Source organism: Auxenochlorella protothecoides (genome assembly GCF_000733215.1).
Source record: "Auxenochlorella protothecoides strain 0710 unplaced genomic scaffold scaffold3, whole genome shotgun sequence".
Taxonomy (NCBI): Eukaryota; Viridiplantae; Chlorophyta; class Trebouxiophyceae; order Chlorellales; family Chlorellaceae; genus Auxenochlorella; species Auxenochlorella protothecoides.
Window position 1 is genome coordinate 138,198 of NW_011934358.1, and position 16,365 is coordinate 154,562.

The following is a 16,365-nucleotide window of genomic DNA, read 5'->3' on the forward strand; positions in this document are numbered from 1 at the left end:
AGCATCGCCCGACATGGTTGTGCGAGGCTTACCAGATGTATTCCTGATTCATCCCTTGCCGTGCAGTTCCTGGGGAGCACTCGACGGTCAGATCCGGAACTCCTCCTTGCGATGTCCTGTCCTTCTCGCTGCGCCCTGGCCCTCTTGCTGGCCCTGCTAGCGCCCCTGGCCGCCCTGGGCGCCGCGAACGATGCATGCTGGACGGATCCCACCGCCTCCACCTGCTCCACCCTGCTGCTGTCCTCCACGAAACTGTGGACGGACCTGAATGCCACCTGCAACACCGGCTCTGCAACCGTGGAGGGCTGGCCTGCGGCCTGCTCTCTTCGCGAGGCATGCGTGGAGGCCGGCACCCTGACCGCCTGCAACCCCATGTCCCTCATCCTGGCGGCATGCACCGAGGACTCCACCATCTCCACCTGCGAGAAGTGGGTCACTGGATGGCAGAGAGGAGGGTTGTGCTGCCATGGCAGCGCCAGCATGGATACCCCAACACGGCCCCCCCAAACACACCAGTATTGATCTCTCACACTTGCCCTCTTCAATTGGTGCAGGTACAAGACGCTGTGCGGCACGGGCAGCGTGGTACCGGCCTGTACCAGCGCAAAGAGCATCACTGGTCTGACCAGCGCCACCTCCTTCTACAATGACGTCCAGACGCTGTGCAGCAGCATGACCATGACCGGGTGTAGCAACTGCGTTGCCGTCAGCGGCACGCCCACCGCGGCCCAGCTGCAGGCCAGCTGCCCCAACCCCCTCGGTGAGCAGAGGGGCGGGCGGTTGTGCTTGTGTTGGCGGGGCCAGGGTACCCCTCTGCTGCCAAGCCTCAATGGCAATGGCAACGCCCTGCCGATAGCTTTCTCCATGCTTGCCGCTCTTTGCTGTCCTGGCACCCTGATCATCGGCCCAAGCCCAACCTGTCACAACCTTCCAATTCCTGACACCCAACAGGCACACTCGCGGAGCTGTGCCTGGAGATGAGCATGGACGGGTGCGGCGACTGGACGACCTTCTGCGCCTCCAACGCCGCCGCCTTCCCCGGCCTGTGCTCGTCCACGCCCGCCGCCGGCCCCAGCCCTGCCATGGCCATGAGTCCCTCCATGGACATGTCGCCCGCCGCTACCCCCAGCCCTAGCTCCTCCCACAGCAACTGGGCGGTCGGCGGCTGCTATGACGACCCCACCACTGCGAGCTGTGCAGACTTTGTCCAGCCCACCTCGATCACCGAGGCCAACATCACCGTCCTCTGCGACTCCATGCCCTTCATGTCCGGTTGCACCCTGCACAACATGTGCAATGTGCGTGAGGGTTTCATTTGGGTTGGGGGGGATGACTAAGGCGTGGGTATTGATGGGGGGGGGGAGTCAGGGTTTCGTCTATTCTTGGGCTTGTGGCTGCCCCGGCCAGGATAGGGCCCAAGTGCTGCACTCATAGGAGGGCCCCAAGGGTACCCTGCCTTTGTGCATGCATGCATGCATGCTCACCCTTCACACCGCCCCCCCCTTCCCCCCTTCCGTCATCTCCTGCCCTTCTTAACTGTGCAGGCGGGCACTGCCTCCGGCACGTACTGCGACCCCTTCTCCATCCTGGCCGACCTGTGCGTGGACATGCCCGGCATGAACGGCTGCCAGGGCTGGGTGGCCCTCTGCTCCGCCTCCGGCACCAAGGTCGCCCAGTGCACCCAGCGTGAGTACAGTGGGCGCGTGTGTGTGTGTGTGTGTGTGTGTCTGCGTCGGGGAAGGGATTCTTAGGATGGACAGGTGTGTTGGCCGCTTCGCCACTGCCAGGTGCGCCATAGCCGCCCGACGCAGACCTGCCCCACCCTCCCTCCCTTCCGATCCATGTGCAGATGCGGCAGTGCCCAACCTGGTGATCACCTTCGACGCCATGGACCAGGTCATAGACATGTGCGGCCAGATGTACATGGACGGCTGCTCGGACTGTACATCACGCACCGCCTGCCCCAACCCCATCCTCACCCTGGCCCAGGTGGGCTGGACAGGGCCATGCAGGGGGTTGGCCTGTGGTTGTATGGGAGGGGGGAACGATGGCTGCTTGCTTGACCAGGGGTGGGTGCTCCCACAGCGTGCCCACACCCCAGTGCACCGCCATGCATGCCTTGCACCCTGGTTGTGTTTCGATTCTCCGCACGGCTGTCCGAATCCCCCCCAACCCAAGCCCACCCGAAACATGCACATCCCAGGTGTGCCAGGGCATGCCCTCCATGCCCGAGTGCGCGTCATACACCGCCATGTGCGATGGCGGCGCGGCCGGCACCTTTGCCACGCTGTGCTCCTCCGACCCGGCAGGCAGCTCCACGCCGCCCATGAAGATGTACATGCACGCGGCCTGGACGGAGCTGATCCTGTTCCAGGCCTGGGTACCGCGGAACAAGGGCGAGTACATCGCCTCCTGCCTGGCCATGATCGCGACCGCCATCCTGGTCCAGTTCCTCAAGTCGCTGCGCCTGCGCCTGGAGGCCGTCTGGGCGTCCCGCCTGCGCACCTCCTGCTGCGGCGGCGACGGCGCGGCCTCCGACAGCGGCTCCGAGTCGCTGGGGGCGGGCGGGTCCAAGGCCTACGTCGGCGCCAGCGGCTGTGCGGGTCCGGCGCCCGCGCCGGGCCTCTGGGCCGGCTGGCGCGTGGCCTCCCTGGCGCAGCTGCGCCGCAACGTCGTCCGCTCCCTCTTCACTGGCGTCGTGGTCTTCCTGGACTACATGCTCATGCTGGTGGTCATGACCTTCAACATCGGGCTCATCGTCAGCACCGTGCTGGGCTTCGCACTGGGCGCGCTGCTCTTCGGGCACATCGGGGAGGTGGGCGACCGCGCGGCCGCCGCGCCCACCGCCGCCGGCAATGAGAACGAGCTGGAGGTGCAGTTCGTGGAGCCGGGGTCCTGCTGCGGCAACCGCCAAGTTTAGGACGGAGGGTGGCTGCAGCGGGGGACCTGGCCAGTGGGTCTTCCAACTCCATTGCCGGCTGGACAGACGCCTGGCCAACGCCGGTCAGTCATGCCAGCTCGTCCCCTCTCCTGCGCGTAGTAAGCCAGGGCAGCAGCTTTGTATTCTCACCCCCAACCTCACAATTTCAATCTCAATCCGCATTACACTTTGCCTTTGCCGTGCTCTACACCCCAACCATCTACCCTTTGGGAACCACCGCTCATCCTTTGTGTGTGTAAGCACCCACGTGCCACGTGCCCCCCCCGCCCCTCGGTCGAGCACACGTGCTGGAGTACGTCGTCCGCGGGGCAGTTAGCGGCAGAAGCCCACCCGATCCGATACGCGATACGCATACCCATCACCAAAACCGCAGCACGCGGCGTCTGCAGAGCAGGTCCGGTCCGAGAGCTCTGGAGGGATGGCAACCCTTGCGTCCTGCCTGGGCGCCAGGCCGGTGGCTCGAGTACACCATGGCATGTCCGACAGGAAGGGGCATCGCGGTCGCAGGGTGAGTGAATTCTCCGCATGGGTTATCCCCTGCATGGGTCTCGGCGGTGTGGTGGGGTATTGAACCCCTCTCCATGCCAACCCTCCCATCTCACCCCGTGCTTGCAGGCGGTGGCCCCGCGGGCCGCAGCGGCCCCCTCCCTGCACGAGTCCACCCAGACTGGCGCAGATCTGACGGCGGAAATCATCGCCGATGAGAAAAAGTGGGAGTGGGGGAGGGTATGGGAGAGCCCCAGCGTTATGTGCCCTGTAACAATCCCTTTTCCCTGAACGGTCTCCTCAGCACCCTCACTGCATGACCCCACAGGTACATCCTGCAGACCTACTCCCGGCCCGATATCGTGCTGACGCATGGGGAGGGCTCCCGCCTGTACGACCTGGAGGGCAAAGAGTACCTGGACTTCACCTCTGGCATCGCCGTCAACGCGCTTGGCCACGCCCACCCAGCCTGGGTGGATAGCGTGAGCGAGCAGGCCGCGCTGCTGGCGCACACCAGCAACCTTTTCCACACCGTGCCCCAGGTGGCCCTGGCCAAGGCCCTGGTGGAGAACAGCTTCGCGGACCGCGCCTTCTTCGCCAACTCCGGCACCGAGGCCAACGAGGCAGCCATCAAGTTTGCGCGCAAATACGCCAAGATCAGGGGTGGGTTGAGTGTAGGTGGGTGTGCTGGGTGGGGATGTGGGCCTTACTGCAGATGATGGTGAGAGTGGGGATGGGTGGTGTTGAGGGAGTGGGCCCACCAAGCCGTCGTAGTGGTGTATAGAAACCCAGCTATGCATTGAATCCGTGGGGCACGTAGCGACAGAGAGAGACCCAGAGACCTTGCCTGTATCGTGTTGACCATAGCACATGGTGTGTCTGAAGTCAATCGAGTCATCCCTTCCCTCACCACCTTCCCATCTACAATGTCTACAGCCGGCGTGGACCCATACGATGCCGAGGCCTCGGCCTCCGCGCCCTCGGACCTGCTGGCCTTCGAGGGCAGCTTCCACGGGCGCACGCTGGGCGCGCTGAGCCTGACCTACAAGTCGCAGTACCGCACGCCCTTCGCGCCGCTCACCCCCGGCAGCAGCCTGGTGCCCTACGGCGACCTGGACGCGGTGCGCGCCGCGCTTTCCAGTGGCCGCGTGGCCGCGGTGTTCGTGGAGCCCATCCAGGGCGAGGGCGGCATCCACGACCCCGGCGCCGACTTCCTGCGCGGCCTGCGCAGCGCCTGCGACGAGGCCGGCGCGCTGCTGGTCTTCGACGAGGTGCAGGTGGGCCTGGGACGCACCGGCTCGCTGTGGGCGCACGAGCGCGCCGGGGTCACGCCCGACCTGCTCACCCTGGCCAAGCCGCTGGCGGGCGGGCTGCCCATCGGGGCGGTGCTGCTGAGTCAGCGCGTGGCGGACGCCATGGCCCCGGGCGACCACGGGTCCACCTTTGCCGGGAACCCGCTGGTCTGCCAGGCGGCGGTCACCACCTTCGACATCATCCGCCAGCCGCGCTTCCTGGCCGAGGTGGCGCGCAAGGGCGAGGCCCTGCGCGCCGGCCTGCGCGCCGCCCTGGACGGGAACCCCCACGTCCGTGAGGTGCGCGGCGTGGGCCTCATCGTGGGCATCCAGCTGGACCAGGCGGCGGGGGCCGTGGTGGCCGCAGCGCGCGAGCGGGGCCTGCTCATCATCACCGCGGGCGCCGGAGACATCGTGCGCCTGGTGCCGCCGCTCATCGTGTCGGACGAGGACATCGATGAGGCGGTGCAAACCATCCGGAAGGTGTGCGCGGAGGTGCTGACGTGAGCTGGGTTTCAGTGGTGGCTGGGGCCTGGTGGCCTGCCATGCCCCTGGTGACTCGGGCAGGCCACGACATCGCCCCTTCATACAGCAGTCCCCTCGTGTACGCCGCTTGATCCTCTGTACTCTAGTCTTTGTCGAATTGTAAAGCCTGCTGACTCTTTCAAGTCCTGATGGACGGAGTCTCTATGAATGGCCGGTGAGATCATCTGGAAAGCGGGGCCAGGCTCCGACACGGCCGGAGAGAAGTTCCGCGGATCCAACATATGCCGACTCGGCAGGACAAACCCCACCAAAAACACACAAAACGGCGTTGTTCTGACTGCATCGCCAGCTCAAAGTGTGTGGCTTTCGGCTGCCTGGGAGGGGAGTCGGGGACACTCGCTGCCATGAAGCCCTCAGCGGAGGCCGGCCTGAGGGCGACTCGGGGCCTGTACCGATCCCTGCACACCACTACGGCACCCAGGGCCGGTCCAACGCTGGATTCCGTGCTTGAAAATCTGTCCCCCGCTGTCTCCAAGTTCGGGGTGAGGAGGCGGGGTGGAGGGGTTGGTGGGCAGCTGAGGCTTTCTCTCAGGGTTTGGGCCTCTGGCACCCCAGTCCATGCGCCCCGAGGCCAGCCATCCGACCTGAGATAGGCCCAACCCCCATCGTACCCCTTCAGGACCTGGTGGCCGACTACGGCAAGGGTTCCTACGTCTGGAGCACCGACGGGCGCAAGCACCTGGACATGGCCACCGGCATCGGCGTGCTGTCCACGGGCCACTGCCACCCCCGCGTGGTGGCGGCCATTCAGGAGCAGGCGGGGCGCATGATCATGGCCCAGCAGAACATCTTCCCCGCCTCCCGCCCCATGGTCGACCTGGTGGAGCGCTTCCGCGACATCATGCCCCCCAGCCTGACCCAGTATCTCTTCGTCAGCAGCGGGAGCGAGGCGGTGGACAACGCGATCAAGATCGCGCGCTCGGCCACGGGCCGCCAGAACGTCATCGCCTTTGACGGCGCTTTCCACGGCCGGACCTACGGCGCCATGGCCGCCACCACCTCCAAGACGGTCTACCGGCAGACCTTTGGCCCGCTGCCGTCGGGCGTGCTGGCCGCGCCCTACCCCTACTGCCTGCACTGCAAGGCGCGCGCCGCCGCCGGCGGCCTGGGCTACGGCCTGGCCCCCAACGTGCCCGGCGTCGGCGCCGACTACGCCGGCCGCGCCTGCTGCGGCGGCCCGCTGGAGGCACTGGAGTGGATGCTGAAGATGCACTCCGCGCCGGCGGACACCGCGGCCATCCTGATCGAGCCCATCCTGGGGGAGGGCGGCTTCCTCACGCCGCCCCCGGGGTTCCTGGACGCGCTGCGCGTGCTGTGCGACCGCCATGGCATCCTGCTCATCTTCGACGAGGTGCAGGCGGGCATGGCGCGGACGGGGACCTGGTGGAGCCACCAGCAGCTGTCGGCCGCGCAGCCGGACATGCTGCTCTTCGCCAAGGGCATCGCCTCGGGGTTCCCCTTTGCCGGCCTGGCAGCGCGGCCGCAGCTGTTCCAGGCCATGTCCCCGGGCATGCTGGGCGGGACGTACGGCGGGAGCACGCTGGGCTGCGCCGCTGCCGCGGCCACCATCGACGTCATCCGGGAGGAGGACCTGCTGGGCAACGCCACGGCGCGCGGCGCGCAGCTCATGCGCGGCCTGCTGGATGTCGCCTCGCGCTTCCCCGCCGTCGTGGACGTGCGGGGGCGGGGGCTCATGGTGGCCGCGGAACTGGCGGCGGCCGACGGGAAGCTGCCCGCGCCGGCGGGGCTGGCGGGGCGGGTGACCGCCGCCGCGGGACGCCGCGACATGCTCCTGCTCTCCGCCGGAGCGCGGGAGACGATCCGCTTCCTGCCCCCGCTCAACGTGAGCGAGGAGGAGATTGACGCCGCTCTTAGCATCTTCGAGGACTCCCTGGCTGAGGCGGTGCGCGACTGCACGTAGGCGAGGGGCTTGCTGAGAAATCCCTGCAGGTCCTGAAGTAGAACGCAATCCTGGGTGTCAAAATGTGCTGACGTGACATGGGCCCAAATATTGCTGTAGATTCAGAATCGAGCAAAGTGCCTGCAGTGGAGAGCTGAATGTGTCACGAGCGACACGGCCTGGCAGGCTCAATGCGGGCAAAAGCTCACGAAGCAAAAGGTGGATGTGAGGCGAACGTGATAACCAACTACACCACGAAAGCTGAATGAACTGCTTTCGTCCGGGTTCGAACCGGAGACCTTTCGCGGACGTCCTCTTGTTGAAGATTAACGTCTTTTCCACTCTATATGTTGTTGGGGGATGTCGCCGGGTCGCATGTTGTTCATTCTACCCCACAGCTTTGCGCATCCTCTGATAGGACACTCGGGTTGTACTGAGAAGTCGAAGTGTCGTCCTGCACACAAATGTAACCTTTACAGGCTGCCTCAGACGGCTCAGTCTGCATTCGTGCGTTCCGGCTCGGCGGCGAGACAGTCCTGAGAATCAAAACACTTCCCTGCCGCCGGAGCACTGCGGCCACCATGCCGCAAGTGCGGCCATTCGTGATGGATGGCTGGCGCAGGAGTAGCATACCCTCATTGAACCATGCGGGGGGGGACGAGATCGAAGCGTCGGTGCAGGGTGAGCGCCGGGGGTTGCGACCCAACCCTGCCAGTGCCCAGCTTGAGTTGTTGCCTGCATGCGTGATTCATCCGCTGATGAGGAGACCCGCAATTACTCCTCCTTCCGTCTTGCAACCCAACAGCCTGTCCAAAACGATTCAGGGATGACATCGCCGCCCTGTTTCCCTCCATAGACATCAAAGGTATGAGTTGGATAATGACAGTTTCTGGAATCCAGACCAGCCCTCCTCACTGGTGCACAGCATCACCACCACCCGTCACTGGCTTATGCACAGACTTGTTTATTCTTATGACCTGCCAAAAGTCGCGGGTGGACCTTGTGGGCAGGGGCCCTGAAGTGGAGGAAGAGAAGGATCGCCTGCTGGAGAGGGTGAGTTGGGGGAGGCTTGCAGAGGTTGCTGCGCTCGGGGATAAGCCTTGGCGCAGCGTCGTTGACAGCGGCGCGCAGTGCGACGCTCGCCTTTGAACAGTATGTGCTTGAACCTCACCCCCAAACTCATCCTGCCTCCTGCCAGTTCTTCTTCCTCGCCAAGGCGGTGGTCCGGCGGCTGGAGGCCTCTGGGTACTGGGCAGACTACATTGACCCCTGCTCCGGCATGTCCATGGTGCACCGTGACACATGCGCCGTGTACGACGAGGTGGCGGCGCTGTGTGCGCTGTGCAGCTTCCGTATACAGAACGCCGGGTGCTGCAAGGTGGCGCTGCACCCCTCCTGGGGCAGCTGGGTGTACCCCGCCACCATCTTTGCCAAGGCGCCGGCGGAGGTGGTGGAGGCGGTGTGGCAGGAGACGCTCATGACGTTGAAGCCACGGCACCCGCCCTACTGCGAGTGCTGCGGGGGCAAGCGCCCCGGCATCTTGACCGGCCCCGGGGTGTGATTTTCTCTCCCTTGGATCTTGCTCCCCGCGCCCGCGGCCTCGCGCTCCCATGCAACGACATGTTGGGCCGGATGTACGCACGATCGAGCTCGAGGTGCAACGAGAAACTACATACAGATATTCTAGCAATACTTAAGTTTAGAAGGATCGCGCGGCGCGCAACGAGAGGGGTCCCGTGATCAGTCCGGGCAATCGTTGCGTCGCGCCCGGCTGGGTGTAGCAACTCAGCAAGGCGACCGGGGACGCCCTCGCTGCATGACCTGAGCCCTGATGTCCGCTTTTGAGGAGCTGGGCGTGTCGCCCGAGCTCATTCGTGCTGTGGAGGAGCTGGGATGGACGTGAGTGCCATGCTTGGGTGTTCTGCTGGACAGGGCGTCGAGGGGCAGGGCGTCGCTGGGCATCCTGCACTTACCTGCTGCTCTGGGACTGCCCATGAATCGCATTGCTAGTATGGATGCTGCGCATCCTTCCCCTAGATGCTTCATCCGTCCCTTGTAACCTCCAGCTGGTTGTGCGCCCTCCCTCAACCCTCCGCACCCCTCCAACCTCCCCTCCAACACCCCCAGGCTCCCCACCGCCATCCAGGCGGAAGCCGTCCCCCTCGATCCTGGGAGGGGGCGACATCATGGCCGCCGCGGAGACGGGGAGCGGCAAGACGGGAGCCTTTGCGCTGCCCGTGCTGCAGGTGGTCCAGGAGGTCCGGGCCGGGCTCATGCGCACCGGCGCGCCGACTGCGGGGCGCGGCGCAGCCACTGACCCAGCGCCCGCCGCCGCCGTCTGGAACGCGGCGGACCGCGACGACGCGCTGGCCATCCAGCCCGACGGCCTGGTCTGCCAGTCCCGCAGCGAGGCGGCTTGGAGCGGGGTGCGCGCCTCGCTGGGCGCCGACCCCGCGTCCGGTCCCCGCTACTTCGAGGTCGCGGTGTGCGACGAAGGCCTGTGCCGGGTGGGTTGGGCCGCGCCGGCCTCCTCCCTGGAGCTGGGCACGGAGAAGGGGTCCTGGGGCTACGGCGGCACGGGCCGGCGCAGCCACGCGGGCGCCTTTGAGCCCTATGGCAGGCCCTACGGCCTGGGCGACGTGGTGGGCGCTGCGCTGGACTGGCAGGCGCGGCGCCTCTCCTTCTTCCTCAACGGCAAGGACCTGGGCGTCGCGTACGACCTGCCCAAGGTGGGTGTGATGTGCAGGGGGGTGAGGTGGCATGCACCTGTGGGGGAGGGGGGGTGGAGGGCAGACAGGGAGACATGGTCTTCCACCTGGGCATTGGGTTTGGAGTCGAGCAAGACCACACCTGCTGCCTGGTCGTGTGCAGCCCTCAATCACATGCGTCAAGGCATGTGCTCAGCAGCGTCTGGGATCTCGGCGCCTCCATGCACGTGTCCTGACCCTCTCTCGTCGACCCTCCAACTCACCCACTCAACCCCTGCAGCACCTGGCAACGCCCCTGTTCCCGGCCGTCACGCTGAAGAACGCCGAGCTGGCGGCCAACTTTGGCGCGGAGGCCTGGAAGTTTCCCCCGCCCCCGGGCTACCAGGGCTTCCTGCCCGGCGGCAGCATCGGGGAGGGCCTGGTCTCCTGGGAGGTGGCCAGCGCCCCAGCGCAGGCGGGCTCCAATGCGGCGCGGCGGCCCCTGGCCCTCATCCTGGAGCCCACCCGCGAGCTGGCGGAGCAGACCCACGACAACCTGGGCCTCTTCTCCAAGTTCCTCCCTGTGCCCGGCGTCCGCACCGCCCTGTGCCTGGGGGGCACCAACCCAAAGGCCGCCGAGCGGGCGCTGGCCGAGGGGGCCGACATCGTGACTGGCACGCCTGGTGAGAGCTGTTGACCACTGGATCGGCGCAAGGAGGGGAAGGTGTTGACGATATGGGATGAAATTGGAGTGCATGTGTGTGTTCCTAGCAGGCTCGGCACCGCGTTCGCAGCTCAATCGCCACCACCCATGCCCAAACCTGCATCCTGCCAGGGCGTGTGATGGAATTCGTGGAGAGCGGGAAGCTGGTCCTGGACGGCATCAAGTTTTTTGTCCTGGATGAGGCAGGCAAGGACTTGGAAAGGGTGTGAAGAGCTGAATGGCTTTGCACAGAACTCGCTTCGCACATGTGCACATGGCAGAGGGTGTCTGCCCAACATCACCGTGCCTCACATCACCCCAACCCCCAAAGCCTTGCCTTGTCCCAGATCGCCTGCTGGACACGGGGAACCAGGAAGCCATCCGGAAGCTGTTCCGCCGCTTTCCCAAGGCGGGGGCTGGCGTGGCGCGCCTGCAGGTCCTGCTCTTCTCTGCCACGCTCCACTCAGAGGAGGTCAGGGCACTGGCGCGGGAGCTGTGCCAGGACCCGATCCTGGTGGACCTTCGGGGCAAGAACCACCTGCCGGACACGGGTGAGGCGGGCAGCGGGAGTGTGCCTGGGTGGCCTTAGGGGTGATGGCGAGGCCGTGAGGCGCTGGGTTGGATGGTGCCAACGATGCAGAGGTGCGATGGAGAATAGTCCTGACCATTTCTCGCACTGCCTCTCCCTGCCCCTGCCATGCCACTCTTTCTCACATCCCCTGCTCCACCACGCAGTGGATCACTTGGTGCTGGAGGTGGACCCGCGGGAGGACCGCTCCTGGCTGCAGACCTCCCCCGCCGTGATCAGCGACGGCTGCCACACCTTTGACGCGACGGGTGAGTAAATGTGCATTGGGCGCCCAGGGGGGGAGGCTGGTGCCAGGCTTGCCGTGGTTATCTTGCGCCCTTCAGCATCGAGTGTCGCGGCTACGAGCCTACACCTAGGAGCGCGGCCCAAAGGCACCTCCCCTTCCACCAGTATAGCCGGAAGCGTTGACCCCTGGAGCTCATCCTGTTTATCCCTGACACCCTCCTTTCCCCCCTTGCCAGGCACCGACCTGGACACCCCCGAGAACTGGTCCGAGGCCGTGAAGCGGCTGAAGCCCCGCCTGCTGCAGCGCTGCCTCACGGCTCTGGGCATGGAGCAGGCGCTCATCTTCTGCCGGACCAATCATGACTGCGACAACCTAGAGAAGTTCTTCAAGAACCTGAGCGGTGCGTGCAAGACAGAGGCTGGCGGGAATACAAGAAAGTGGGGGAAACGGGGGAGTAGAGATGAGCCTGGGCCCTGCATGCTCACCCACCTCCTGCAATGTGGCTGCATGGGAGGGCACACATCCCTTTCAGACCGCCACACACGGCCTGTCACCTCTACTTCTTGCTCGCTGCGTTCAAACCCTTCCCGTCCCCCCGATTACTGCAGGTGGTGCCGCAGCAGGCGGCGGCCCCGGCAACCCCTACTCCTGCGCGGTGCTGGCGGGCCAGCGCAGCATGGAGGAGCGGCGGGCGGCCCTCGCCGCCTTCAAGGCCGGGGAGGTTCGTTTCCTGGTCGCCACCGACGTGGCCGCGCGTGGCATCGACATCCAGGTGAAATGGGTGGGGAGGGAAAGGGGAAAGGGGCACCCGGCACACATGGTCTCACCAGCGTTGGACCCAGCAACGGTCAGGATTGCCGAGCCTGCCTTATTCGTGCAAAGGGATGGCTCATCGATGCTCCACATCAGGGTCGCAGCCCCCTGACTCCTTCCACGGGCCGCGCCCAGGCACCCTTGCTTCTGACTTCCACCCGATCCTCCCACACAACCACAGGGCCTGCCCTTCGTGATCAACATGACGCTGCCGGAGCGGGCAGAGGACTACGTGCACAGGGTTGGGCGGGTGGGGCGTGCTGATGCACTCGGCCTGGCCGTCTCCCTGGTCTCGGCCCTGCCCGAGAAGGTGTGGTACGCCAGCGGCAAGGGCCAGCGGCCCTGGCTGGCACCCAGCCGCCAGAACACGGCGACCAACGACCGGCCGGGGGGGCAGACGGTGTGGCTGGACGAGCCCGGCCTGCTCCGCGACGTGGAGGAGAGGCTGGGCGCGGCCGTGCCGCGCCTGCCGGCCGACATGGCCCTGCCTGCCGACATCGCGGCGCGGCTGGGCAGGGGCCCGCAGGCCTACGGCGGGGGCGGCGCCGACGCCGACCCGGCGGCCCAAGAGGCGCTGGGCCGGCGCCTGGCGGCGGTGCAGCCGGCCCTGGCCGCGCTGGCAAAACTGGAGCGGGACGCGCAGGCCAGCTTCTTCGACTTGAAGCGCAAGTGGGCCGAGGTGGAGGCGGTGCGCGGCCGCATGCAGACCGTCCCGCTGGGAGAGTGAAGATGGGGAGCGGGGATTGGAAAGATCTGGCGGATAAAGCCAATGGCGCTGTCCTCTGCCAAGCTTGGTGAAATCTGAGGGCGGTACCAAACTCTGCATGCATGCAGACCGTGCTGTGTTGAGGTTGTTGTACAGCGTTACCCACAAAATGGTGTCACAGGCAACAGCGCTCGGGGAAAGTAGAGTTGTGCATGCAAAGGCCAGCGGCACAAGGGCCAGGAGACGCAGAATGTCTCGGATGGAAGGGTACAAAATGTGGACACAGACTAAAAAAGGCAACTGTCATCACAGACGTCACTGGGTCCTGCCGGCGCGACAGAGCCGCAGAATTCCGCCTCCGTAGGAGGAAAGCAGGACATCCTGCTCAGACACGGTAACGGAGCTGAGCGGGTCCGCAGTCATCCTGCCAGGATGGGGAAGAAAGAAAGTGTGCATGTCATTGGTACAATCCTGCCGCTCATGAGCTAGCTCCAACCGCGCTCCACCCCACCTTGCCGCAACCCCTCACCTCTGCTGCACCAGAGGCCCCACCAGGGGCATGTCCCCCCGGCGCAGGGCAGCAAAGCTGCCCGGGTCTAGTGACTTCACCCCCCTCCAGCTGCGCACGCTGTGCGTCCTGGTCGCCGCCCTGACCGCCGGCGCGGAGACCTCCCAGAGCAACAGCTGGCAGTCCTGCCCCACGGAGGCCAGGCGGTAGCTGGCGCTGGCGCGCTGCAGCCGCGGCGACGACGGGGGGGTGGCCGTCGGGGGAGGGCGGGGGCGTCCCGCTTGCAGTCCTGGGATGGGCGAAATGGCAAGGGGAAGCGGGTGAGTGTCACGAGTCGCTGCATGGCAGGCGAACACCTCCACACCAATGGGCTCGGACCCTGCGGCCCTGACGTCCGGCCTCCCCGTGCACTCACCAGGGGTCAAACGCAGCGCCGGTGATCCAGGAGGAGTGGCCTTGGCACACCGCAGCCACCGCCTTGCTGACGAGGCTGTAGACGGTGATGAGGTCGTCCTCTCCCCCTGCCGCCACCAGATACCCGTCTGCGCTCCAGGCCACGCAGGTAAGGCCGCCGTAATAGCTCTGGCGGGGGGTCCAGAGGGCAAAGGCGGGGGTTGATTACGCATGCACACCCCTGCCACAGGGCAGACTGTTGCACATCAGGAATGAATGGCTTCTGTTGGGCGTGTGCCCTTGGCCAGGGTACTCAGGAATTTGGCTTGTGGGCCCTTGCAGCACCCACCCGCAGGCCCTAGCACCTCATCACCTTGAAGCCGCCGATGCAGGCTCCTGTGGGGTAGGCATGAATGGCCAGTCTTCCGTCCCTTCCCGCCAGCGCCACCGCGTCCCCCGCCGGCGACATGGCAGCGATGACGCTGCACCCCCGTGACAACGCAGACATGGTCCGATGGGGGACCATCTTCAGGGGCTCCACCTCGCTATTGGTCCTGTGCAGCAGCCACTTGTCAGAGCTCTGCCCCAGGATCTGGGGGGGGGGAGGGGCCGGGCAGCGAGTGGACAAGGAGAGCAGTGTAGACAGGACGCAGGACAGACTGAGAGTGATGTGCATGGTGTGACAGATCGTGCAGGGTAGGCCTGGGGAATGGTGCACCCCCGATGAAAGCCGCACCCCTGTGCCCCGTCCCGGGGGACCAAGACCAAGTATCCAACCCGATGATAGGCATGGAAGGCCCCGTCGGCGTGGGTGGCTATGAAGGAGCCGCCGTTCGTCCCCGGGATCCACTGCACCGACACCGCGCGCGCGGGCGTGTCCACCCCGGCCTCATTGTAGATGGCAGCGGGGACGGGCTTGCCGCCATTGGGCTGGGCCAGGCACCCTGCCAGGGACAGGAGCAGCACCTCCCCGCTGGCCATCCCCACCAGCAGGTCCAGGCCGTCCTGGGCCTCCGGAGTGAAGGCGACGCAGGTGGGGCTGGCGGTGGCTGGGCCGGGGCCCGTACCCCGCACCTCTACCAGCCGCGAGTCGCTGCCCGCGCCGGGGGAGAGCGCGCAGAGGAAGAGGGCCCTGGGAAGGTTGAAGACGGCCACAGGGGCCTTCCTGTCGGGTAGGTGGCAGATCACGCAGGTACTGGGGGTCTCGGGATTGAAGGGGTGGGAGGTGCGACGCTCGGCGACGAGGGACCACCGTCCCTCGGGCGTGAGCACGCCCTGCATGGTTTCGAGCCAGCTCGACGCCGGATGGATGGTATTACCACATGATCGGGTGACAATTGATGGGCAGCAGCGTCATCAGCACTGCAGGGACGGAGTGATGATCTGTGATCACGAGGGAGGAGCACTCGCGCCCTCCAGCATGGCACAAGCCAAGCGAAGCACGACAGCGTGGCAGAGCAGCTTAGTACCTCGTCAGCCCCAAAGTCCTACTGGAGTATTGTATTGGCATCATGCAAGGATTTACAGTATACCTCCTCTGGCAGACTCATGAGAGGACAATGGCAACTGGCCGCTTCCAGCGGCAGGCAAGGCATGCAACGGGGTGGGTGCCCCCTCAACCAGACTCGATGAAACCAAAGGCGGACAAGTCCAGGGCGGACAGCAGGTCCTCCTCCGAGGGCTGTGTCTTGGGGCAGCTGGGTTCCTGCCCAGCCTCTCCATCGTCGTCTGGCAATGCTTGAGGCTGGGCTCCCTGCTGCTCGGAGTCTGATGGCACAGACCTCAGCGACTGGCCAGCCTGGTGATGGGCTCCCAGCGCGTCGGCCGACCTTTCCCCGTCCAAGGGCCGCGTGGGGATGAGGCCGGCATCACTCTCCGAGCTCGGCTCCGGGAGCGACGAGTCCGAGGACGGTGCCGGCTCGGCGGGCGCCGGCTTGGCGGGGAGGGGGCCGACGCGGCGCGGCGCTCCCTGCCGCAGGCTCATTACCACCATCCCCCTCTCCGCCGTGGAGGGCTTGAGCGACGGCCGCTCACCGGGCCCCATCGTGTCCTCCCACACGGACAGGGGGGCGGACCCGGTTGCAGCGCGGGGCCGGCCCTGCAGCGTCAGGGAGCGCGAGGAGGCGCGCTGCTGCGCACCGCTCGTCAGGGGGACCAGCCTGGACTGGCGGGGGCCTGCGCCGGCCGCCTGGCCTGCAGACCTGACAGTGGCTGCCCCGGGCTTGCTGGCGAGCTTGGAGACGGGGGCCGGGGCGGCTGCCGGCGTCGCTCCTGCGGCCCATGCGCCGGATGCGGGGGGGAGGGAGGAGACCGGGGAGGGTAGGTCGGGGATGCCGAGCGCAGGGTCTAGAGCAGGGGCCGGCGCCAACAGGGCGGAGGGCCTGGATGCCCAGCTGGGGTCCCGCCAGGTCTGCAGGGGCGTTAGTCGGCGTGAGGCTGAGGGCGTCCAGCACGAACCAGAGGCGCCAGGGACCGCCGCATGGTTCAAGCCGCAGCACCCTGATGTTCCGCAGAATGGGCCCAGCCAGCCTAGCGCCTCTGGCACACAATGCCTTGGCACTCGTCCCACTCGTCC

General features: G+C 66.2%; 5 protein-coding genes across 5 annotated transcripts; 4 read left to right on the forward strand and 1 right to left on the reverse strand.

Moving 5' to 3' along the window:
- Window positions 1–111: 111 nt before the first annotated feature.
- Window positions 112–5,226, forward strand: F751_2771 (Acetylornithine aminotransferase, chloroplastic/mitochondrial; the record flags this gene model as incomplete). The annotated part of the gene is made up of 9 exons (XM_011402465.1): window positions 112–428; window positions 555–760; window positions 952–1,298; window positions 1,545–1,686; window positions 1,850–1,989; window positions 2,204–2,767; window positions 3,557–3,651; window positions 3,756–4,105; window positions 4,364–5,226. The coding sequence occupies 9 exons, from the start codon at window positions 112–114 to the stop codon at window positions 5,224–5,226; spliced, it is 3,024 nt and encodes a 1,007-aa protein (XP_011400767.1).
- A 383-nt stretch (window positions 5,227–5,609) lies between these two features.
- On the forward strand, window positions 5,610–7,186 carry F751_2772 (4-aminobutyrate aminotransferase GabT; the record flags this gene model as incomplete). Its single annotated transcript, XM_011402466.1, has 3 exons — window positions 5,610–5,747; window positions 5,885–6,940; window positions 7,082–7,186. 3 exons carry the CDS (start codon window positions 5,610–5,612, stop codon window positions 7,184–7,186), a joined length of 1,299 nt encoding a protein of 432 aa, XP_011400768.1.
- Window positions 7,187–7,746: 560 nt separating this feature from the next.
- F751_2773 (Methylmalonic aciduria and homocystinuria type D-like protein, mitochondrial) lies at window positions 7,747–8,726 on the forward strand (the record flags this gene model as incomplete). Its single annotated transcript, XM_011402467.1, has 4 exons — window positions 7,747–7,846; window positions 7,971–8,030; window positions 8,124–8,218; window positions 8,364–8,726. 4 exons carry the CDS (start codon window positions 7,747–7,749, stop codon window positions 8,724–8,726), a joined length of 618 nt encoding a protein of 205 aa, XP_011400769.1.
- A 270-nt stretch (window positions 8,727–8,996) lies between these two features.
- On the forward strand, window positions 8,997–12,910 carry F751_2774 (ATP-dependent RNA helicase DDX1; the record flags this gene model as incomplete). Its single annotated transcript, XM_011402468.1, has 9 exons — window positions 8,997–9,064; window positions 9,312–9,894; window positions 10,154–10,535; window positions 10,688–10,779; window positions 10,887–11,106; window positions 11,291–11,392; window positions 11,606–11,770; window positions 11,979–12,142; window positions 12,365–12,910. 9 exons carry the CDS (start codon window positions 8,997–8,999, stop codon window positions 12,908–12,910), a joined length of 2,322 nt encoding a protein of 773 aa, XP_011400770.1.
- A 294-nt stretch (window positions 12,911–13,204) lies between these two features.
- Window positions 13,205–15,071, reverse strand: F751_2775 (putative catabolite repression protein creC; the record flags this gene model as incomplete). The annotated part of the gene is made up of 5 exons (XM_011402469.1): window positions 13,205–13,313; window positions 13,419–13,621; window positions 13,863–13,979; window positions 14,164–14,382; window positions 14,568–15,071. The coding sequence occupies 5 exons, from the start codon at window positions 15,069–15,071 to the stop codon at window positions 13,205–13,207; spliced, it is 1,152 nt and encodes a 383-aa protein (XP_011400771.1).
- Between the last annotated feature and the right edge of the window lie 1,294 nt (window positions 15,072–16,365).